This window comes from Monodon monoceros, unplaced genomic scaffold (genome assembly GCF_005190385.1).
Source record: "Monodon monoceros isolate NGI ecotype Baffin Bay Population unplaced genomic scaffold, NGI_Narwhal_1 Super_Scaffold_1, whole genome shotgun sequence".
Classification (NCBI taxonomy): Eukaryota; Metazoa; Chordata; class Mammalia; order Artiodactyla; family Monodontidae; genus Monodon; species Monodon monoceros.
In genome coordinates this window covers 70,037,380-70,060,916 of record NW_021703765.1, presented here as the reverse complement: position 1 = coordinate 70,060,916, position 23,537 = coordinate 70,037,380, and the positions used below count along the sequence as shown (strand labels likewise).

At 53.1% G+C, this 23,537-nt stretch overlaps 1 protein-coding gene across 4 annotated transcripts in view; it reads left to right on the top strand.

The window, feature by feature from the left end:
• TRPV4 (transient receptor potential cation channel subfamily V member 4) overlaps window positions 1-14,642 on the top strand; it is a 36,721-nt gene extending 22,079 nt beyond the window's left edge. For all 4 annotated transcript variants that reach the window (XM_029228341.1, XM_029228322.1, XM_029228313.1 and 1 more), the window contains exons 4-16: window positions 216-368; window positions 1,086-1,226; window positions 1,865-2,163; window positions 3,657-3,836; window positions 5,129-5,287; window positions 5,661-5,753; window positions 5,896-5,969; window positions 6,679-6,844; window positions 7,084-7,150; window positions 9,907-10,223; window positions 11,642-11,769; window positions 13,368-13,489; window positions 13,942-14,642. In XM_029228341.1, coding sequence (XP_029084174.1) covers window positions 216-368; window positions 1,086-1,226; window positions 1,865-2,163; window positions 3,657-3,836; window positions 5,129-5,287; window positions 5,661-5,753; window positions 5,896-5,969; window positions 6,679-6,844; window positions 7,084-7,150; window positions 9,907-10,223; window positions 11,642-11,769; window positions 13,368-13,489; window positions 13,942-14,099 — 2,057 coding nt within the window. In that variant the 3' untranslated portion in view covers window positions 14,100-14,642. The remainder of the gene's footprint in view (window positions 1-215; window positions 369-1,085; window positions 1,227-1,864; window positions 2,164-3,656; window positions 3,837-5,128; window positions 5,288-5,660; window positions 5,754-5,895; window positions 5,970-6,678; window positions 6,845-7,083; window positions 7,151-9,906; window positions 10,224-11,641; window positions 11,770-13,367; window positions 13,490-13,941) is intronic.
• The last annotated feature ends 8,895 nt before the right edge of the window (window positions 14,643-23,537 follow it).

The following is a 23,537-nucleotide window of genomic DNA, read 5'->3' as shown; positions in this document are numbered from 1 at the left end:
GCGTACGCAAAACAAACAAACAAACAAAAAATCTTCTGCTCCTCTGAGTTTATTTGACCTTCTCAGTACCATGGGGAGCAGATAGGGAACAGGCTCGGAGAGGAGGACCGACACGGCCAGGACCTCTGGCTCCCTGCCCAGTGCCCTGTCCACAGCTGCCCAGCAGTTTGGGCCACGGGCCGAGCGCCCCTTCTCCCGCACGTCTCTACTCACAGAGCCATCCACGGGGAAGACCTGCCTGCCCAAAGCCCTGCTGAATCTGAGCAACGGCCGCAATGACACAATCCCTGTGCTTCTGGACATCGCTGAGCGCACGGGCAACATGCGCGAATTCATCAACTCGCCCTTCCGGGACATCTACTACCGAGGTGAGGCCCTGGGCTGGGCGGGAGGGGGGCACCGTCTTCACTTGTCCAACCATCCCCCCAACTGAGAGCTTCAGTCTGGGCCCCAAGTTTCAGCACATCCCCAGGAACCAGTTGTTGAATGAATGAATGAACGGACGAAAGGACAATAACTACCCCTTCCAACTTGGATATTCTGAGTTTCACAATCAAAGGTTCCAAGGTTCCCAGATGCAGTGAGCCAAAGGGGCCGTGAACCTGGAAATCTGGACCCAAGATGCTCAGGTTCTGGATACTCTGAGGCTTTGTTGCAATAGTTCTATGAGCCACCAGCTCAGAGAGGCACAGGTGTCACCAGTGCCAGCTCCCTGGGTCTAAATTCTGAGATCTGTGAATCCAACTTGACCTTCCAGATTCCTGGATATGCAGATTCAAAGGCTGTGAATTTTATATCCCAAATTCTGTGAGACCATGATGCCGTTGTTTCCTCTAGGATGAAAGCCTCTTATGAGTCTGAAAAGTTCCCACATTTGGGACCCTCCAAGTTGGATATCTCTTGAGCCTAAGATTCTGCTTGTGTGATGCAGCAGATCTGGGACCTTGGGCATCAGAGACTCCACATCTGGGAATGTCTGAAGGTCTATTTGCTGCCCTCGGGTGGATTTCTCCCTTTTGCACCCCAGCGCCTCCCACGACTGGTTGGGTCTTTGCCCCTGGTGACTGTCCCTCACCCCATCCCAGGCCAGACCGCCCTGCACATCGCCATCGAGCGCCGCTGCAAACACTACGTGGAGCTCCTGGTGGCCCAAGGTGCCGATGTTCACGCCCAGGCCCGGGGACGCTTCTTCCAGCCCAAGGATGAGGGAGGCTACTTCTACTTTGGTGAGGAGGGGCCCGGTGGGGCCTGGGGCCCACGGGGGAGAGGCTGCGGGCTGGGGGCCTATGGTGGTGCTGGCAGCCCTGACCCCTCCCCAAACAGCCAGGGCTGCGCTGGCCACAGGCCCAGACAGCACCCAGTACACAGGCCGCCTTACTGGTCTTGGTCACTGAGGTCTTGTCTTTGAGGAGTAGAGCATCACCACACTGCCCTGAGCCTCAGTTTCCCCATCTCTACAGTGGGGATCGTGATGGGATCAGAGGGTTGTGATGGGGTGTCCCCACCCCTTAACACTCGCATCCTCCAGTCTGACTTAAGCTGGGACTGATGGTCGATTGCAGGGCCCAAATTCCATCACCGCCATGTCCCAGTTGGACCCATGAAAGATTTTAAATTTCACCCCTGCTCAAAGGCCCATGTTATTTGGGGTTCAGGCACAAAGTCCCTTAAAGAATCCCTCACAGCCTCCAAGTCACACGACGCCCCCCCTCCGCCCCCGTCTACCCGGGGGCATTGCCTCCAGACACGTGCAGTCAGCCGGGGCTTGTCCACGTTGACCGTGGGCACTGCATCCATTGTCACGGCGTCTGCCCCTGAGTGTCCGCCCCCGGGGCCCCGTCACTGACCACCCCCTCACCCACAGGTGAGCTGCCCCTGTCGCTGGCGGCCTGCACCAACCAGCCCCACATCGTCAACTACCTGACAGAGAACCCGCACAAGAAGGCGGACATGCGGCGCCAGGACTCCCGTGGCAACACAGTGCTGCACGCACTGGTGGCCATCGCTGACAACACTCGCGAGAACACCAAGTTCGTCACCAAGATGTACGACCTGCTGCTGCTCAAGTGTGCCCGCCTCTTCCCCGACAGCAACCTGGAGGCCGTGCTCAACAACGACAGCCTCTCGCCCCTCATGATGGCTGCGAAGACGGGCAAGATTGGGGTGAGGGCAGGGCCGGGGGCACACACCCATTCTTGCCCCTCCACACACACACACACACACACACACACACACACACACACACACGGGAGGGACTGCTGCTGGCACGCATTATTATTAATGTGCACACCCACCTCCCATCCTGCCAACCCCAGTGTGCAGATGTCCCAGCTCAAGAACTGCTGTGGCTCCCTATTGTCCAGCCAAGCTATTCAACCTCATCCCAGAGCCTCTCTGCTCCTCCCACCCCATTGGATGCTCACTGCCCCATTCCCACCAGCCAGGGCAAGCCACTGACAGAGAGCTGAGTCCCAGAGCTGCAGCCCTGCAGTACTCCCCTCTACTCCATGGCAGGGGTCCTGGCTCAGCCTCTAACCTGCTGAGTGGCTGTGTGCCAGTCGCTTCCCTCTCAGGCCTCACAGCACAGGGCCTAGAGCAGGATTTCTCAGCTTGGGCACTAGTGCCATTTGGGTCTGGATGTTCTGGGGCGTGGGGCTGCTCTATGTCATTGTGGGATGTTTAGCTGCATCCCTGGCCTCAACCCACTAGATGCCAGTAGTACCCCCCACCGATTGTGACAACCCCAAATGTCTCCAGACATTGCCAAATTGTCCCCTGGGTGGGGCACCCATCGACCTGATTGAGAACCAAATCTGGGGTTCTCTAGAGTCAGGAGCACCTGGGTCCAAGGCCAGGCTCTGCCACTTCCCAGCATGTCACCTCAGGCATCTCACTGGTCTGTGCCTCAGTTTCCTCATCTGTAAAATGGGGATAACAATAGTGCCCTGTGGTATGGTGTTCTGACAACTCAATGAAGTGATCCACTTAAAGCTGTTAATAAAGATCCTGGGATGGGTAATAAGTGCTCAATAATCAGTAAGAGTTATTATTCCTCTATTTAAAACATAGCAAAAAATTACTAAAATCACAATTATGCCAGAGTCCTGAGGCGGTAGAAAAGGCCTGGGTTTAAAATCTGACTTTGCCTATTGAACTCTGTGGCCTGGGGGGACCCCCACCTGGATCTGTTGCCCAGTTCCCCTGTGTGTAAGCCAGAGATAGTGGGAGTAGCAATAAGAAGGACCGAATAGGATAATTGTTACTAGATTTAACTGATCAGTAAGATTGATTAATTGCTGTTTTAATTATATAAAGAAGATACTCATGACAACTCAGATTTTCAAGGCTGACCTGGGTTCAGCCTGGATTCAGTGGGCTGTGTGGCCTCAGGCAACATCCTTCTTTTCTCTGAGCCTCTGTTTGCTCATCTGTCAACCAGGATGGTAAGGGTAGGGAATAAACAAGATGATGTGAGGAAAGGGTCCGGCATGCAGCAGGTGCTCAGTAAATATTTTACCCTTCCCTCCATCCTGCTCTCTGGGAAGGTGCTATTTGATGGGCTGACCAAGCTCCCCGGGTCCCTCCAATGTGTGTGGCCCAGCAGCAGTGCTCCCCGCCCCCCAGAGGACCCCCTGACCCTCCCTTCTCCCATGCAGATCTTTCAGCACATCATCCGTCGGGAGGTGACAGACGAGGACACCAGGCATCTGTCCCGCAAGTTCAAGGACTGGGCCTATGGGCCAGTGTATTCCTCACTCTATGACCTCTCCTCCCTGGACACGTGTGGGGAAGAGGCCTCTGTGCTGGAGATCCTGGTGTACAACAGCAAGATCGAGGTAGGCATCAGGGCAGGAGATGGGGCCCAGTGAAGGAGGGGCCCAAAGTGGTGGGTCTGTGAACTGGGTGCAGAAGAAGAGGCCAACTAAGTGCCCAGAACAGCATCTGGCACTGGGGGGAAATGAGAGGTTGTAAGGGTCGGCCTTCAGGGGCAAGTAGGACTGGTTCAGAATCCTGGCTCTGTAACTTACGTGCTGTCTGACTCAGGACAAACTACCCAACCTCTCTGAGTTGCAGCTTCCTCTTTTGTACCATGTGGATAAAGATAGAGCATTTCTCATTGGGTTGCTGGGAGGACCAAATGAACAGCCTGGCGCAGGGTAAACATTATGTGTCAGCTATTATCATTAGCATTTGTTATATGAAGTTTTCAAAAGCTCTTTTTTTTTTAACTTAGGAGTATTTTATGAACATCGTTCTGCACCATTAAATATTCTTCTGCAATATCATTGCTGTGTGGAAATGTACCACATTCTAATGAACCATTCCTCTATTCTTGGTCATTTGGGTTTGTTTCTGCACTTAACTATCAGGAATAACACTGCAGTGGCATCTTTGTGACTACATAATTGCACAAATCCTTGATGATAAACTCAAGTCGTTAAAGGGACAGGATGCTGTACAAATGGGGTAGAAAGTGCTGGGTCCTGGGTGCAGAAGGTCTCCCTTCTAGCCCTGGCTCTGTGAGCTTGGACAGATGCCTTTCCCCTACCAGAGGTCACTTCCCTCATCTTTGAAATTAGTGACCAACTTGATTTAGATTGGGGATGGTGGGAAGTTTAGCATCTCTGCTGCAAACTCTGATTGATTGGTAGTGTCTGCCCAGGGAACTGTATAGAGAACTATTGTGTGGGACTCAATTATTGACATCTGTCCTGGGTTCAGAGTTGGAAAATTGTGGTGAGTCAAGTATTTATTATCCTTGGGCTAAATTTCCAAGTCCCACTTCCTGAATCAGAATTTCTGAGGTTGAAACCCAGGGATTTATATTTTTAACAAGCTCCATAGGTGATTTTGCTGCCAGTGGCTTGGCACCATCCACAGATTGGAGTTTGGGGACCACAAGAATAGATATTCTTTAGGGATCTTTCTAGCTCTGGGTTCTATGAGTCTAGAACAGGCTGGAAAGGTAAGTTGGGGCAGAATTGGGCAGAGCCTCGAATGCTGAGCCCAGAAGTTTGGGTGTCGTTGAAGAATAAATTAGGAGGAAAAAGTGCTCCCAGGGCAGAAGGTGGGGGAAGGCGTACTGGAGTCAGCCTGTCTAGCCCCCTGACCACCCCGCCTTCCACAGAATCGCCACGAGATGCTGGCCGTGGAACCCATCAATGAACTACTTCGGGACAAGTGGCGAAAGTTTGGGGCCGTTTCCTTCTACATCAACGTGGCCTCCTATCTGTGCGCCATGGTCATCTTTACCCTCACCGCCTACTACCAGCCGCTGGAGGGCACTGTGAGTGACCGCGAACCAGGCAGAAGCTGGGGCACAGTGGGTTCCCCCGTGGGAGGGACTGGAGAAGGCTTAGGGATGGATAGGGGGAATTCCCTGGCGGTCCAGTGGTTAAGACTCCGTGCTGTCACTGCTGAGGGCCTGGATTCAGTAAATCCCTGGTCGGGGGAACTAAGATCCCACAAGCTGTATGGTGCAGCCCCAAAAAAAAAAAAAAAAGAAACGGATGGGGAGGTGCCTACCCCACACCCAGGGGGAAGAGGGTGAGGGAGGAGGCTCCACAGGACGTAGATGTTCGGGGCATTGGGGAACATATGGATCTGGGACCAGATGTTGGTGGGGCTGGAGGAGGACTTGCATGCTCCCTGCCCCCCAGCCACCATACCCTTACCTCACCACGGTGGACTACCTGAGGCTGGCCGGCGAGATCATCACGCTCTTCACCGGGGTCCTGTTCTTTTTCACCAACGTGAGTGCTTGGCCTCCCCCCTCATCCCCCCGCTCACCCTGCCCGTCCCCCTCCTCTCCCTCCACCTGTTTTAGCTCCGTTCTCCTCCCCTCCACACTTCTCTTGGCTCCACCTCTCTCACACGTCCCCTCCCTTCCTCCAGATCAAAGACTTGTTCATGAAGAAATGCCCTGGAGTGAATTCTCTCTTCATCGATGGCTCCTTCCAACTACTCTAGTGAGTAGAGGTCCCTGGGGTGGCAGCTTCGGGGTGAGGAAGGTGGGGTTGGGAGGGACATCATCCAGGTTTGGTGGTGGGATAGGGGCTGACTCTGTTAGGAGTGAATTCACCCAGCCTGATGAGGACAAGGCCAGTGTCAAGCAAAAGGGTCTTCTGGTTAAAGCAAGATTCTGGTTGCTAAAGAGTTATCACCATATACACCATGGATAGAAATAATTTAACCTCTTATGCTTGTGATTAATTGCTAAAGTCTGCCAGGAGTGCCCATGTTAAGAATCTTGAGGCTGTGTCTGTGTTTAGTGGGAAAGAGTGCTGGGATTGATTAATGATGTCTGCCTAGGGCACAGGATGTGTTGTTACGTGTGTATTACAGCTTTTGCCTTTTCCTTAGAGTTAGAGAACAATGAAAATTCACTTAGCCACAAAATCACCCCTGAACACCACTGAATCTTTCTCTACCAGTTCCAAAGGACATCACTTTGGGTTCTGGTAGGGCCTCAGGGCCATTACACATGTATCAGTTGCCAATTAATTGAGCGTTCTGGTTAACAGGATGCTGGGGAACCCAGTGAATCCACATGGTTTCTCTTCTGGGTGTCATTGGACTGACCTACTACCTAGAGGGCTTGAGGGCATGCCTCCCCCTCCAGGGCCTCATTCTCCCCTCTCCCCTCTGGCCCCCCTTGTGACCTCTGCTGCCCTGTAGCTTCATCTACTCTGTGCTGGTGATTGTCTCGGCGGCCCTCTACCTGGCGGGGATTGAGGCCTACCTGGCCGTCATGGTCTTTGCCTTGGTCCTGGGCTGGATGAACGCCCTTTATTTCACCCGTGGGCTGAAGCTGACGGGGACCTATAGCATCATGATCCAGAAGGTATGGGGTCGGGGGGTTCCCTCTGGACTTGTGTGTCCTTGGAGAAAGCCACACACACCACATATGTACAGACAGTGCTGGCGGCCTTGAGGCTGTGGGGTGCCGTGGGGGCAGTGGGCAGGGCCTGGACATCGGAGAGGGACAGGGTGGACCTGGAGAGAAGATTTGGGATGAGGTGTTGGGAAAGCGAGAAACCACGTGTCTCATCTTTGCCTCCATATTCCCGCCGGGGTCTTTAGATCCTCTTCAAAGATCTTTTCCGCTTCCTGCTGGTCTACTTGCTCTTCATGATTGGCTACGCTTCAGGTGAGCTCCGGGTGCCCAGGTGGGCCTGGCGGGGGTGGTACTGGGACTGGAGCGGCCACCACAATGTGTGGAGGAAAATAACCAGCGTTTGTAGAGTTCTTATTGTGTGCCTGGCACTGGGCTAAGTCCTTTCCCATTCCTGCCTATTTAATCCTCCCAACAAGTCTGTAAGGGAAGTGCCTTTCTTATCACCTTTTACAGATAAGGAAACCAAGGCTTAGAAAGGTTAAATAATGTGCCCAAGTTCAAAAGCTAGGGAATGGTAAAACTGGTGTCTTAGCTATTGTTGCAAAAGAAGCCACCCAAAACTTAGTGGCTTAAAACAACCACCACTGACGATTACATTCAAGTCTGTGGCCCAGCTGGGTGGTTGTGCCGACCTGGGCCAGGTTTGGCTAATCTTGATGGGCTCCTGTGTCTGTGCTCAGCTGGCGGGTTGGCTGCCGGCTGACTGGTGTAGCTAGGGGGTGGCCTCAGTTGGGGGTGACTTCGCTGTCTTCCCTGGGGTCACTCATCTCCAGCCGGCTAGCTTGGACTTGGTCACATGGTGGTCTGAGGGTTCCCAGAATGTGAGCGGAAGTGTTCAAGGTCACTGCCTGGCACAGCATCACTTCTGCTTCACCCTATTGACCAAAGCAAGTCTTAAAGCCAGCCTTGATTCAAGGAGTGGGAAATAGACTCTACCCTCTTGGTGGCAGGAGCTACAAAGCCACATTGAAGGGGTGTGGTTACAGGGGAGGGTGCATTTTAATCATTCACCTACCAGCCCAGGTCTTTCTTTTTTTTTAATATAAATTTATTTATTTTATTTTTGGCTGCATTGGGTCTTCGTTGCTGCATGTGGGCTTTCTCTAGTTGCAGCGAGCGGGGGCCGCTCTTCGCTGTGGTGCGTGGGCTTCTCATTGTGGTGGCCTCTCTTGTTGCGGAGCATGGTCTCTAGGTGTGCAGGCTTCAGTAGTTGTGGCGTGTGGGCTTAGTTGCTCTGCGGCATGTGGGATCCTCCCGGACCAGGGCTCGAACCCGTGTCCCCTGCACTAGCAGGCAGATTCTTAACCACTGCGCCACCAGGGAAGCCCCAGCCCAGGTCTTTCTTAAGGCTCAGCACTGGCTCCCTCTAATAGGCTTTCTCCTTGATGACCTGATGCTGTGGGACCTCAGTGGCACAGACCATGGGGGAAGGACCAGGGATGGGAAACTAATCAAGCTGTTGGGCTGGTTCCCAAGGGGTGGGTGATCTGCCATCCAATGCCCAGTATCCAAAAGGGAGTGGCCAACTCAGACTTCACCAGGCCACATTCACATCTGAGGAGGTTGGTCTAGGAACCAGCACTGGCAGCAGGAAATCTGATGATGGTGATATTTTAACCCAGATGGTGCCAAGGCTCTGTGTGGATTAATTTGGAGAAGGAGAACTGTGGCCTTAGCTTAGCTGGGGAGAGAGGGACAGGGGCCAACTGCCCCTACCAGGAGTAGGACTGGAAAGAACTAGACAGATTGTCAAGGGTTCTCCAATGGTTTGAAAGTCATATCAAGAGTCCAGCCGTACCACAGTCCTAAATATAGAAACTGAGGCAGAAACCTAGGGGTTAAAGTAGCAACTTAGTGGTCAGCTTGGTCCCAGGGCTTCTCCTGTTAGGGAACACTAGATCTTCATTCTGAGGCTAACATATCCCAAACATGGTACATGTGCTGCTGTTTCCCACTATTGTGCCCATGACAGACATTGCTAATGGATCACAGAATCCCTCTCAACACATATTTCAGCAGTCACTACAGAATTGAATAGCATTAGTATATGAGTTGGAACCTGCTTACTGTAATCCCAGGTTGAAGGCATGGTGACAGTCTATGCCCCACTGACTGAAGGGGCTCAGCCCCCTCACGCTCCCTGCTGTGAATGGTGTAGGAGCAGATGCACATGTTGGTGCTAAACTGTGTTGAGAAGGACTCTGAAGCTTCTTCTGGGTTTAGTGGGAAGGGATGAGCACCACGATCAGTTTGAGATGTCTGGAGGGGGTGAGGGTCTTAGTGAGAACAGCTTCTTCCACCCTTCCTCTCTGGGCTGCTGTGAGCTGGGAAACAGGAGCACGCGAGAGAGTCTGCCCCCAGAATGCTGGCATTCCAGGCTCCCAAGACCTCTAAGAACAATAGGCACGATGAGGTTTTTCTTAGCCTTGGCACTGCTGACATTTGGGATTCAGATAATTCTCTGTGGTGGGAACTGTCCAGTGCATGGTGGGATGTTGAGCAGCATTGCTGGTCTTTTTTTTTTTTTTAATTTTTTTGGCCATGCCGCATGGCATGCAGGATCTTAGTTCCCTGACCAGGGATCGAACCCACGCCCCCTGCAGTGGACGTGCGGAGTCTTAACCACTGGACCACCAGGGAAGTCCCAGCATCCCTAATCTTTACCCACTAGGTGCCAGTAGTGCTCCCTCCTCCAGTTGTGACAACCAAAAATGTCTCTAGACCTACCAGAGGTGCCCTGGGGGGAAAATTACTCCTGGTTGAGAACCACTGGACTAGGTCCTGGGAACCTCTTCCTTGTTAACAAGAGTTTGTGGAGAGAGCAAAGGCTTTGCATGCAGGAGGGCCCAGATGTGACTGCTGGCGTGGCTTCCTCGCTTAGTAACCTTGGGCCAGCGCTGTCCGCTAACCGGGCCTCAGCGTTCCCCTCCATCAAATGGGAAGGGTCCTTCCCACTCCTCAGCCGGCGTCCTCACCCTCGGTGAACATCACCGCCGTCCCTCCCACAGCCCTGGTCTCCCTCCTGAACCCGTGTGCCAATGTGAAGATGTGCGGCGAGGACCACACCAACTGCACAGTGCCCACGTACCCCTCGTGCCGTGACAGCGAGACCTTCAGCACCTTCCTCCTGGACCTCTTTAAGCTGACCATCGGCATGGGCGACCTGGAGATGCTGAGCAGCACCAAGTACCCCGCGGTCTTCATCACCCTGCTCGTCACGTACATCATCCTCACGTTCGTGCTGCTCCTCAACATGCTCATTGCCCTCATGGGGGAGACGGTGGGCCAGGTGTCCAAGGAGAGCAAGCACATCTGGAAGCTGCAGGTGAGGCCCCAGGACTCCCATCCCCACCCTGCCGCCCACTCTTCTCCTTCTAAGATGGGCCCACCTGACCCACCTCACCCCCTCAGCCTTGTGCTCTGGGCGAGCCGCACCATCTCATTCTGCCTCCACTGCCCTGTCTGTAAAATGGGCACCGAAGACTGCTGTCTGTTTCCCAGAGCCGCCTAACACACTTCCAGGTGGCTTCTTGCCTGACCACCAGCAGTGGGCTCAGATTCCCTTGTGGTCCAGTTTGTGGTATACAGTCAGCTTCACCCGGCTCCACTGAGCGATCTCTGTCGGCAAGCGAGCTCTATCGGCACAGGCAATGCTCAAAGAGCATCACATTTCACATTTCAGTGAGGGTTCTGCAGTGAGCACAGCGGGTGGGGGGGGGCAGCTTCCGTGCCCCACCCTGGCCCAAGAGACAAGGCTGGCATGCGTACAGGCCACCCCAGAGCTGGGAAGCGTCAGCATTCTCATCAGAGGGGCTTCTACCAGCCCAGGGGTAGCTTCCAGATTCCCCACCTGTCCCCCGCCAAGCAGATGTGGTTGGATGTAGATGCAGGCCTCGTGGGTGCTGGGGAGCTGCTGCCTTTGCTTCCCACAGGTTGCTGTGCAGTCCTAGACAGCAGAGGCCCTGGGGGTGGGGGTCACAGCCCGCCTGGGTGCATGCAGTTCAATAACTGGGGTTCCCAATAAATTCACTGTCGCTGTAAGGCCCGGGAACGCAGCATCCACATTTACCATCACTTGGTGCATTTCCAGGAAAAGGCGCAGTGAGAAAAAACTCCAAGTTCCTCCTCGCAGGTCTGGGTCTCAGGGAACCATCTGGACTTGCTCTTAACCTTTATCCATACTGCTTACTTCCCTGGGCCTCAGTTTCCCCACTGGGTATAACTCATAAGATGCCACTGGCAGCCTATGGACTGGATTTGACCAGCTCAGATTTATTTTTTTCCTGCATCACCATATTTTTTTAAATTAATGCAAAACTTTTAAATTAAGAGATTTCATAGAAAAATCCAGATTTCTGGCCTTTCTTGAAAGGTTGGAAGGCTGGCAAGGTGAGCTCACATTCCTGCCTGGCGGCGCTCAGATAAATGAGAGGTGGCTGCCCCCTTTACGTGGGGTGGGGGACCTGCACCCCCTGGTCTGCCCCAGTCCCCACCCCTCCCTGGGGATGCTCAGCACCGAGGGGACACAGGGTGTCCTGGGGCACAGGCTGCTGATCCTTCTTCATTCATTTTCTTCTGCCAGGCCCCTGTGGGTGTTTGAGTTTTTAATCCAGAGGCAGTGGGAGCTGGGAAGCCTAGTTCTTTGTCCAGACTGGCCCACTGAATCATTCCTGCCTTGAGAGCAGTTAGGCGAGGCTGGGGGCGGCTCACCCACGCCTGCCCGCCCTCCCTCCCTCCCCGCAGTGGGCCACCACCATCCTGGACATCGAGCGCTCCTTCCCTGTGTTCCTGAGGAAGGCCTTCCGCTCCGGCGAGATGGTGACCGTGGGCAAGAGCTCAGACGGCACTCCAGACCGCAGGTGGTGCTTCAGGTGAGGCCGGGTGAGTGGGCAGGACAGGACCATCGGGCCTCCTTACATTTTCTACCCATTGCCACTTCCCGAGCCACTGAGGCCCCCATGGGCCCAACCAGAACTCAGTTCCACCGGCTGATCTTGGGCCAGTTGGTTTAGTTCTCAGCCTTGGTTTCTTCATCTGTGAAATGGGGACAATGATAGCATCACTCCCTCGGCCATCTGTGTAGATTAGACGGGTTGGCACGTGAGATGTGCACGGCCAGCACCTGACGCACGTTGGGACAGACACCCCCCGATGGCAACAGGTGTTACTGCTCTGTCCTTTGGTGGAGGAAGCGGACTCAGGCGGGTTCTCATCACAGGGCACCGCCCTCTGTCGGCGAACCAATGGGGTGGGTTTCAAGTCTCCGTCTCAAAGGGGGAATCTGAGCTATTAGCAGCTTCCAGGGCTTGGGATGTTACCCAGATGCACAGGGAATGCCAGCTTCTTAGGGGAACCCCTGGGTGAGTCTTTTCTTTTAAGGGGACTCAGTCTTTGTAATGTGGTTGCCAGCACAGAGCAAAAGCATCATGTTTGGAGTCAAGCAAAGTCAGTTTCTGCTATGGTAGCCCCCACCTCACAGGCCAGCTAGTCAGTCCTGTTCAATGTGAATTTGAAGTTCAAGCCCCGACCGTGATTTATCAGCTTTGTAACCTTGGATGAATAGTTCAAGCCTCAGTTTCCTCATCTGTAAAATGGCAACAGAGAATGTATCTTCCTTGCTGGGTCCTGACCCATAGGAAAAAATGCTCAAAAAATGGAAACTGAATGAAAATAACTTAAAAATAATTTTAGAAAGGAAAAATGATCTTGAGCCCATTTGGGCCCAAAAGGGTATAACCTGACTTTAGGAGGGTGTCTCAATAATAAGAGTGAGAATATCAAGAAGGAGGGTGTCCATCTACAGGTGAATGGATATATAGCCGTACAAATAAGGTCTTTCCACACAATGGAATATTATTCAGCCATGAAAAGGAATGCAGTACTGATCCAGGCTACATTGTGGATAAAACTTGAAAACATGATGCTAAGTGAAAGCAGCCAGACACAAAGGCCACGTGCTGAATGATTCTACTTACATGAAATGTCCGGAATAGTTAAATTCATAGAGAAAGAAAGTAGAACAGAGGTTACCAGGGGCTGGTGGGAAGGGGAATGGGGAGTTATTGCTTAATGGGGACAGAATTTCTGTTTGGGGTGATGAAAGTGTTTTGGAAATAGATAGGGGTGATGGTTGTGCAATCTTAGGAATGTATTTAATGCCATTGAATTGTACACTCAAAAGTGGTTGAGGGGGAGTTCCCCGGCAGTCCAGTGGATAAGACTCCGTGCTTTTACTGCCAGGACAGACACCTGGCAGGGAAACTAAAATTCTGCAAGCTGCGTGGTGCAGCGCCCCCCCCCCCAAAAAAGTGGTTGAAATGGCAAATTTTATGTTATATATATTTTATCAGAATAAAAAAAGTAGGAGGGTATGCTGGGAGGCTGGAACAGGGATGCTGCCTGGGGGTGGGGAAGGGGTGCTATCTCTGGGGAGCTCCCCTTGACCCTCCCTCTGCTGTGGCCCCACCAGGGTGGATGAGGTAAACTGGTCTCACTGGAACCAGAACTTGGGCATCATTAACGAGGACCCCGGCAAGAACGAGAACTACCAGTATTACGGCTTCTCGCACACCGTGGGCCGCCTCCGGAGGGGTGAGTAGAGGGCGGAGTGGAGGGGTGGGGGACATTCAGGGGTGCAGAGGGGGAGCCCTGTTCCTGCTCCTCACTGATTTGTTTTGAGCAGTCCTGTCCCTTTTCTGGGACTCGGTGCTCTCATCTGTAGAATGGGAGGGTCTGATGGGCTGGCCACTGAGCTTCCTCCGCTGCTTGTGAAGGCCTGGGGCCCCTCCGTTCCACTCAGCTGAGTGCATGACATGCAGTGGAGAGGTCATGGGCACTCAGGCGTCCTGACCCAGGCTTGAATTCTTATTCTTTCATTTACTCCTGTGTGTTCCTGGGCGGACTCTGTGACCTCTCTGAGCCCCACTTTCCACCCTATAAAACGGGATAATATACCTCCCCCTTTAGAGCACTGTGGAGTGCCAGGTACACAGAAGGTGCTCAATATATGCATGTGCACTCTCCCTCCGCCACGCTCACTACAGATCGCTGGTCCTCGGTGGTGCCCCGCGTGGTGGAGCTGAACAAGAACTCGAACCCGGACGAGGTGGTGGTGCCTCTGGACAACGTGGGGAACCCCAGCTGTGACGGCCACCAGCAGAGTTATCCCCCCAGGTGGAGGACTGACGACGCCCCCCTCTAGGGGCTGCAGGCAGGAGTAGGGTCCCCTCCACCGCCCATTTCTAGTCCACCCACATTTCAGCGGCGCCTCCTGGGGTGTCCCCTGCACCCTTGTTCGACCCCCAGAGGTGAGGGCCAGGTGGAGATGCCAGGGAGGCCCCAGGACCCTCTGGTCCCCAGGCTCCTGCCTCCAGCCCCACCTCCCCACCCGGGCACGAGGCTCCTGGCCGCCTGTCTCACTCCCATGGAGTCACATAAGCAACACCAGTCTCTCCGCCCACCAGGGCTCAGACCCTGGCCTCTCCATTTATTTATTTGCTCTGTTCTCAGGAAAGTGGCACAACCTCCACCCCCAACTGGAGCCTGGCAGAGGCCTCAGGCCCCCGTCCCAGGTGCACTGCCGCCGGCTAAGCCCCCGGCCCCGCCCCACGCTGTGGCCGCACAGGCCACCCTGGGCTGAAGTGGGGTGGCTTTGCTGAAGGGCCGGGCACTCGGGGTGGGGCTGCGCCTTCCGTGTGTTCTGTAGGGGATTGTTGGTGCTCAATAAATGTTCACTGATGGTGGAGACGGTGGGGAAGATGGTAATAGGCACGGGTATGACAGCACAGAGATGGACAAGCTAAGAGATGCCTGTGTTGGGGGGATGGGGCGGTGGGGATGAGAACAGAACGAGGGTTAGTAGTAACGACCAAGGTGATGTTTAGGGTGATGGTTGGTGGGGGCTGGATGGGGGGTGGTGGCCTGAGAGATGGAGGTGAGAGTGGAGTGTGATGGGAAGGTAGAGACAAAGGGAGTGAGGAGAGGAGGAGTGCTGGCGGAGGGATAGTGATGCTGGGGGGAGATAGTAAATCTGTCGAAATGCTGGGAGCGCGTAATGACACCGATGGGGGAGAGTAATGCTAGTGGGGAGATCGTAAAGCTCCTCGTGGGATAGTGATGCTGGTGGGGGGACAGTGATGTGCTGGTGGGTGGGAAGGCTGCTGGGAGAGGGCAGAGCAGAGGCGGAGTTGACAGGCACAGAGATGGGTGAGCCATCCGGTGTCGGCAGTGGGGCGATGCTGAGAAGGACAGCGGCCTTAGTAAGGCCAGCGGTGGTGACTGGAGCCGTGAGAGTGCTTGTGGATGGGACCGCGTGCCATCGGGGCTGTGAATGTGAGCTGGAGCTGAAGGCCGACCTGCTTCCCTTCTGAGGGCAGCCATTCTTCCCAGGGTCCCACCCCGCTGCTGATCAAGCCCCCAGGGCAGCTCCAAGCCTCTGGGCATGAGGAGAGGCCCCCAAAATACCCCATCCTGCTGCTCCACCTTGAAGCGGAGGAATCTGCAGTCAGCTGGTTTCCCTCTGACCTCCCAGGTTCCTGGTCCCGGCTTGGACTAGGCCTTACTTCCTCTCTGAAGCTTCAGTTGAGAAGAGCTTGGGTCTCTGAGGACCTGGCCAAGGGCAGCTGCAGTGGGAGATGCACAGGGTGTGGGGTCTGAGACCCGAGTTCACACCCTCTGCCCAAACTGTGGCAATGGGTCCCTTTACTCTGGGCCTCCATGTCCCCGTCGGTCAGAAGGATGGCATATAGTCTGTTCAGCTATATGAGAATGAAGGGGAGACTCATTGTATTACCGCTGAGGGTGGCTGAGGGGCGCCAACCTTCCCACAGACGCATTCTTTCCATCTCCCTCTATGTTGCTGATAGGCAGGGGCTGATGGGCTTCCAGGGGCTGATGGGCTGTCCTCGTGATCCAGGGATGACCCAGCTTCTCCCAGGGCTACTTGCTTCCTCATTCCACCATTCTCAATGGAGGTCCCAAGAGCCATTCTGATTGGACGGACTCGGGTCACATGTCATGCCTGAGCCAATCCTGTGCTGGGGGCTGGGATGCCCTCCCTGGCTGAGCCAAGCCTTCTGGGTAACCGTGGGTAGGGCCTAAACTCTGATTCTCAGTGTCCTCAACTGTAAAATGGGGCACAGCTTTTGTGAAGGTCAGATGATTCCCTGGGCCTTTCAAAGAAGAGAGGATTGTGGTTGTGGTGTTCCAACAGTTATGTGTTTGGGGCAGCAAGTCAGAAAACTTACACTGGCTTGAAGAAAAGAATATTTATTGTCTCAGCAGGAAGTCCCAAGTTAGGGAGGGCAGTAAGTCTCTGTGATTCATTAAGGGTTCTGCCAGCTCATTTAGCCCTTCAAACGTTTATCAGGCACTGTGCTAGGCACTACCCACCAGATGTGCTGGCTTTTTCCTCACACAGGCCTCCATCAAAGAAACAAGATGGCGCCACTGTTTCAGGAATCACATCCAGATTCGGCAGCATCCAGAGGAAGAAGGAGAAACAGTTCTTCCTGTGTCTCTTTTTATGAGGGAGGAAACCTTTCCCTGAAGTCCCCCAGCCAACCTCCCCTCTTGTATTATTGGCCAGAATTGCGTCATGTGTCCCATGCTTCAGCCAATCAGCAGGCTGGAAGCAGCAGTTGTCTCAAAGAAGCAGAAGACAATATGGAAAAAGGTAGTTTCCCCAGCCAGGTCTCGGTTCTGTGGGAAAGGAGGATGGGGAAACCAATGTTGCCTAGGCAGCCAGTAACATCTGCGACAAGCCTTCTCCCAGATGCCCACCCTCTACCCGATCTGGGCAACATTGTCATGGAAAACGGCTATGACTTATTCTGGGGCTATAAAGAGGTCATATCTCTAGGGGGTTTTGTGATGGGCTGGCCCACAAAATCAAAACACCCTCTCAACTCAAAGAGACTCCATAAATTAGTGAGGTGAATGTTTAATTCATTCATTTTTTAAAAAATAACGAAAGAATTGTAGGCTATGAATTTTCCTCTGAGAACATTTTCAGCTAAATACATAGTAACTTTTTCAACTGTGATTTTCTAAATATTTGGTGGTTTGGGTGTTGATATTCTATAACTCAAAAGCTGTTTAGGGGGAACTTAAAATATTTTCAGGCCATTGAGATTTTGTTTGTTCCTGTAAGATCTGAAAGATGACCTTTCCCAATGTCCTTCAAAATATAGGGCATGTACTGGTGGTATGTCAAAATATTTTCAGGGGACACATTAGACATAGAATCACTTAGAGGAAAACGTCCCTCCTGATTAGGACATGGTCTCAGTTTGATGTTTCTGGGCTTTTGATGACCTTCCTGACGCTCACTAATCTCTCTTTAATGGAGAAAAACCTGAGGATCAGAATCTCTGAAAGGTAGAGCTAGAACCAGGGGTGATGTTAACTTCTCCCGGACTACAGGGACTGAGCGTGGGGAGGGGAAGTTCCCGAGGAAAGTTGGAGTGTTGCTACCTGTGCTAGACTGCTTCAGTGGCCCTGACTCTTCCCTTTAGCCATTCCTTTGCAGTACAACTTTGTCTTTCGACTGTGGGCAAAGCATAAGTTTGCATCCCTGGGCTTAACCATGTGACTTGTTTTAACCAGTGGGATGTTAGCAGACGTGCCGGCGCCAGCACCCGGGAGGAGGGTGAGAGAACGTGGAATAGAGCTATGTCATCCCAGGCAAGCCTCGCAGAGATCAGAGGGACCCCACAGATGCGGGACCAAAAACATTTTTTTGTATGTCATTGAGTTTTGTGATTTTTTTCAAGTGCAGGCATCAATTTTGTGGCAATAGCTAATGAATACGGACAATAGAAGAAAGAGTAACTAGAATCTGGTGAGGCCAAAAAGAAACAAAAAACAAAACCCAAAAAACTGAATGTCCACTGCACTCCATGTTATAGATGGGGAAACGGAGGCTCAGAGAGGGGAAGACACTTGCCCAGGGCAGCTGGCTGGTAAGTGGTGGAGGTGGGATTTGAACCCAGGCATTCTGCCCTCAGACCCCATCCTGGAGAGAAAACACTCTGACCCCTGAGGGGTGAGAGGTGGTGAGGCCAGATCGCTTCTGCAGTGGGGTAAGACCCTGGCTGTTGCCTGCCACTTCCGCTGAACCCTGGAGACTGTCAGTTTGAACATACGCTTAACTTTATTCCAACAAGGATTTCTTATTATGTGCGTGTATGTGTATTTAATAATGTTAAAGCACTTGTATGTCATGTGTGACAGCAGGGTTTTTTTCATCCCAACTTTAAAGCGCTACTGGGAAATAATTAGTGCTACCAGAGTCAAAAACAATGGGACCCCATCAGAAAAGACAGTCTCAGAAACTCTTGGATCTTAATTGAACAATTACCTCTTATGCCTGTGAATAGTTCATTATTACATGCACTGTTATTATTGGCTGTTATTATTGTTTTAGATGAATGCTGGGGATTTTTTTTTTTAATCAAAAGTCATTTTCAACCATACTGTTCACCTCCTCCCGGCGTTCACACGCTTCTGACATTTCCGAATGTAATAATGTAGTTGGCAGTCAGTCTCCACACCTTGCCCGGATAACGGTGTATTCTGATCACTCTGGTTGCTTGGACGGGGTGGTTAAATACTCCAGGCCTCTGTTTATACTGTTATTAATTTTTGACTCCCTGGCAAAAGCATTTGCATGAGAATCGAGCACATCCCGTCTTTTATTTTTTAGGAATCTGAAGTCATGGGGGACAATGGGGAGATCCTTGTTCATCCCAAGCTTTTGAGACAGAAACAAAAGGAGGTGGTGGTGATGGAACCAGAGGACAGGGTAGAAGGGGCATTGGGCAGTGGAGACCCCAGCCCGAGGGATGGAGGGCAGGAGGCTGGGTCAGGAGAGGCCAGGCTGGGAGTCTTGTGTTTTTGGAGGGAAGCAGAAAAAGGAGAGAACAAATGAACACACATAAGGCACCTGCCATGTGTTAGGCGCTGTGCTCAGTGCTTGGCATTCATATTTCAGGAACCATGTGTGGGACCTCATGGACTGGTGTGGATGCCTCTCCAAAAGTCATGACTCTCTTCCTTATTCACAGCACCTCATTTTGTTCAGAGTTCTCCACTCTGCTCTACAGTCATGGGCTTTCGCCGGGCCAACCACTGTGACTCTATCTCCCTTACTAGGTATTGGTATAGGAATAGCCATGTGAACCAGTTCTGGACCGTGAGACAGAAGGGAAAGTCTGCCAAAGGAGGAAGAATTCTGGGGGGAAAAAGAGAAATATAAAAAACACTGTCTTCTCTTTTGCTGGGCACTGTCAGGTCTGGATGTGATGCCCAGAACTGCAGCAGCCATTTTGTGACCATGAAAGGGCTTGGTGGAACAGACAGGTGCAAAGGACATGGGTCCTTGATGACACCATTGTGCTATTGAGTTAACGAACCCTGGAGCTACCCTACCATAGGGTTTCTTATGATTGTTTGAGATAATCAATGTTTTTTCCTCATTTATACCCATGAGTCAGGATTTCCTATTACCCTGCCCAAATCATGAAGATACAAGAACAAATTTTTCTGCCTATTTTGCAGGTGAAGAAAGTGAGACCCAGTGAAGTAAAGGCATTTGCTGAAGCACACACAGGCTGGATGTGGTGGGCTCAGGATTTGAATCCTCTGGCTTAGAAGGAGACCCCTGCTGGGGGGTGGCAGGATTTTTTTTCTTTTCTTTTTTTTTAGCGATTTGGCCTTTCCACAGCACGGGGACATTCTGTTTTTCTATAGCAACAGGCTGTGATGGCTTCTAACAGGTGAAGATGGGACAGGTTGGGTGGAGATGGGACTCAAACCCAGATCCCCATATCCCAGCTCAGAGTCTTCTCAGCGTCATCAGAGACTCCCCCCCTCAGTTTGGGATATACCCACTGGATCCCACAGATCTGCCTTTGGCCACTACAGGGTGGGGCGGCTGGTCGTGGAGATTGGCCACCAGGGGCTGCTGTAGTCACACCCGGGAGTCTCCTCGGAGGAGGCCTTAGGGAAACTTGGAACCTGGGGACGTGGTCGGGAGCCCCTAGAGTGAGCTCCCCATTAAGTGAGGCTGACGTTACAAGACTGAGGAAACCCTGCCACTGCCACTCCCACAAGGAGAAAAAGGAGTCTGTATCTGCCTCTGGAAAGTCTAGGACCTAGTTGCTGTGTGCTCTCAGGCAAGTTGCCTCCCTTCTCTGAACCTTTTTTCATTTTCAAAATGGAGGATCATCCCCAGTTCTCAAGTGAGGGCTTCCTTTCTCTCCCTGGTGGTCTTTCCCTTCTTTGGGGCCTAGCTCTACACAGTGGACAAAGGCCAATTAGGACGTGAGGCCCAACGACTCAGGTCAGGGTTGGATTCCAGTTCTGGCTCTGCAGCAAACTCATTAGGAGTCTTTGTGTTGCAGTTGGGGAAACTGAGGCCCAGTGAGGAGAAAGGACTTAGTTTCCCCAATTGCAACACAAGAGTAAGGACTCAGTATTTCCTTAAGTCCCATTTGTTCCTTGGGATGCTAACAGATAGGAACAAAAACTTAGGTGATCGGAAAAAGTTAGGGAAATGCTGGGTTAAAGCTGGAAGGGTATCTTGCCTGCAGGACTTTTCAGAGCCTTTAATATGCTAATGTGATTTGTGCATCTCCAAGGTGGTGGGGGGAGGGGGACATAGGCATCTATTTCTCAAACTCTTTTAACCTAGAAACCCACTTTCCAAGGTGAAAATCAGCCAGACTAGGTGAACACAGAAATAATACATCTACAGAACAGGATCTGGGCTGCCTAGTAGATCTGACTACCTGTCTCCTCTGTTCAACACCACATGGTATGTGCATTGTAATATTAGTTTCACTTTACATTTGAGACATAGGTGGCTCAAAGAGGGGCAGTCACTTGCCAAAGGCCACATGCTGGTGGGCGGTAGCCTCAGGACTGGAACCTTTGGGCCCCACTGCTCTGGGGGTGGGTCCCACTCACAGGACTAATTTGCCCTGTCATCCTGATCACACATCACCTGATGCCATCCCAGTCCTTCAAATGCCTCCACTCCCTTTGATAGAGGCTCAGAGAACTGGAACCAAGGCTCAGAGAGGCCATACAAGTCACCCAGGGTCACACATGGAGTCTATGAGGACACTGAGGCCAGTTTTTCCTGACTCCTCCCCTCCTCCTGCCACTCTTTAGTGAGCTGGTGATGGTGATGATTTAAACAAAAAACCTTTTGTCCACCGGGTTTGCCCGCCCCCCTGGCTGGGCCCCCTTCCAATGGCCAGCGAAGGGGGTCCTGTGGCAGCCGTGTGGGCCCTTTAAGAGCACCCGGGACGCGCAGGCGCAATACAGCGCAGGGGGAAACCCAGGCGCACGTGGAGTCTCAGATGCAGCTCAGAGCTGAGCGGTGCGGGTTCGAATTCGCTGCTTGGAGGCAAGGCAGGGCTCGAAATGGGAGCGGGATCTAAAGGCTGGGATGAGTCAGGAAAACACGGAGCCACCCTGAAAAGGTGAGTGTTCCCCACGTGGATTCCCTCCACTCAAATGTTTGTCGAAGCCCTCCCTCCAGTCTGATGCCTCTGGAAGATGGGGTGATGTTCTAATTGCTGTTATGACCTGAAGTGGTAGTAATAGATTCGGTTCTGGGCCAGCCACACGTGGTTACCGTATTGGACAGCTCAGCTCTAACTGGGGGTGAACCCAAGACAGCTACAGGGAGAAGAAGAGGCTCCTAGCGTCCTTATGAAGAGACAGGCTTGCACCTCGGGTGGGGGGAGGGGGCTGGATCGGCTGGCAGCGGCTCCCCTCTCCCTCGTTCACCCAACATGAAGTCCCAGCGGCGCGGGGTGTGGCAACTGAGGCCGGACCTGCGTTCTGGAGCCAAGCAGGCCATAGTCGGGGGTCGGTGGTAGTTCTCGTCCCTGCACAGCACAGCAGTTAAGAGCTTAGACTCTGAATCAGGGCTGGTGTTCTACCCGAGCTGCTTCTCTGATCTCCATCCTCAGCTGTGTGACTTCAGGCAAAGTGATTGCTCTTCTCTGGGCCCATATCACGTGCACCTGAACAGTTGTGAGGCCTAAATACCATTTAGTGCTGAGCCTGGTAGCCAATCTGCCTACAGCAACTGGGCTGTCTGTAATTGTAGTAATGATAACATCGTTATCACCTGCGCTGCTCCTCCAATGTGGTATAAAGGGCAGGAGTGCCTCACACCAGAATGACGAGGCTGGAGGGCCCTTTGAGATCAGCTAGCTCAGCTCCCAGGGAGGAGAAACCTGTCCAAGGCACCCAGGGAGCCAGTGCTAGGACAGAGCTAGAACCCCAGCTGGGTCCTGGGGCCATGCCCCGACTGGCTGTGCTCCGTGCCTGCACCTGCCCTGCTTGCAGACCCACCCTGCAGAGGGTAAGATTCTTCCCAGGATAGGGGGCGGGTCCTCACCCCCGGGTGTGAGGGACCTGACCTGGAGGGTGGCTCCCATCTCTGTCCTCTCTCCTGATGCCCCAGTGTGGGCGGGCCTGGTGGTGGGCCCAGGACGTGGGGGCCTGGGCTACCTAGAATTGGTGCTGGTAGCCCCTTAGAACAGCTGAGCCACAGGCTGCCAAGCAGCCGTAAACCTGGCTGTAGACCCTGCTGCTCTGTCCCTCTCCCAAGTACCCACACTGTGCTGTGGTCTCCTTGAATCCCATCTCTGGTTCTGGCGCTGCCCCCTTTGGGGATGGACCTGTTCCGGGCCACTCAAAGTACCATTGGTAGGATTTGCACCCAGGCTAGCTCACTCCAGGGGCTGGGTTGCCCTGGGTGCTGCGATGCCCCCAGGCGTACTTGAGTGATGGATGAGGGTGGAGCGTCGAGGCAGCCTGGCCCAGCGTGTGGGGCTTGATGCCGGAACCTGGCTCCCTCTTACCATCCTTGTGGCCGTTTCTCAGATTCTCTGCGTCCTCATCTGTAAAGTGGGGATGCTTTTATTATATACCCGAGAAGGCTGTCATGAGACTCAAGTACGTGTGGTCAGAAAAGCACTGTGTCAGCTGCCGTTTACATCCTATTTGTGATAACTCCCAGGGGCCTTTCACGCAGCGCTGACTTCCCTAGCTTGTCACCCAGCAGGACCCCTGCTCCTGCTCTCCAGGGCCTGGGTGGTGTGTTTGGTTCATTGACCCAGCTCAGATGGGCTCGGGTCCCGCCCTGGACACAGCCTCTTCCTCTCAGAGTCTCCGTGTGCTGCCAGGCTCAGGGGTCTGGCCTTAGGGAGGTGGGTGTCTGCACTGCAAGGTCACATCCAGGGTGTCCCCTCTGTCCCTCTTCTGCCCTGAACCTACCATGCCAGGCATCCAGACAGGGCTCCATGCATGAGAGGGGAGGCCTGAATCAGACTGGGGACTCCCCCTGTTCAGACATTGGGCCAACAAGCCAGGGGAGAAGGTGGGGACAGGACGTGAGGAAGAGTCTGTGCTTTGCTGCTTGAACTACAACTTTCCACAGACTTGCTGTGTGACCTCAGGCAGGTCGCTTCACATCTCTGAGCCACTTCTTCCTCTAGAACACCCGCTACCTTGCAAGCAGTGGTGAGGCTCCAAAGAGCTGCCGTGTATAGGAAAATGGCCAGCACACAGTAAGTGCCTGATAAATGCTGAGCATCCTGGAGCAGGGATGGTCTCC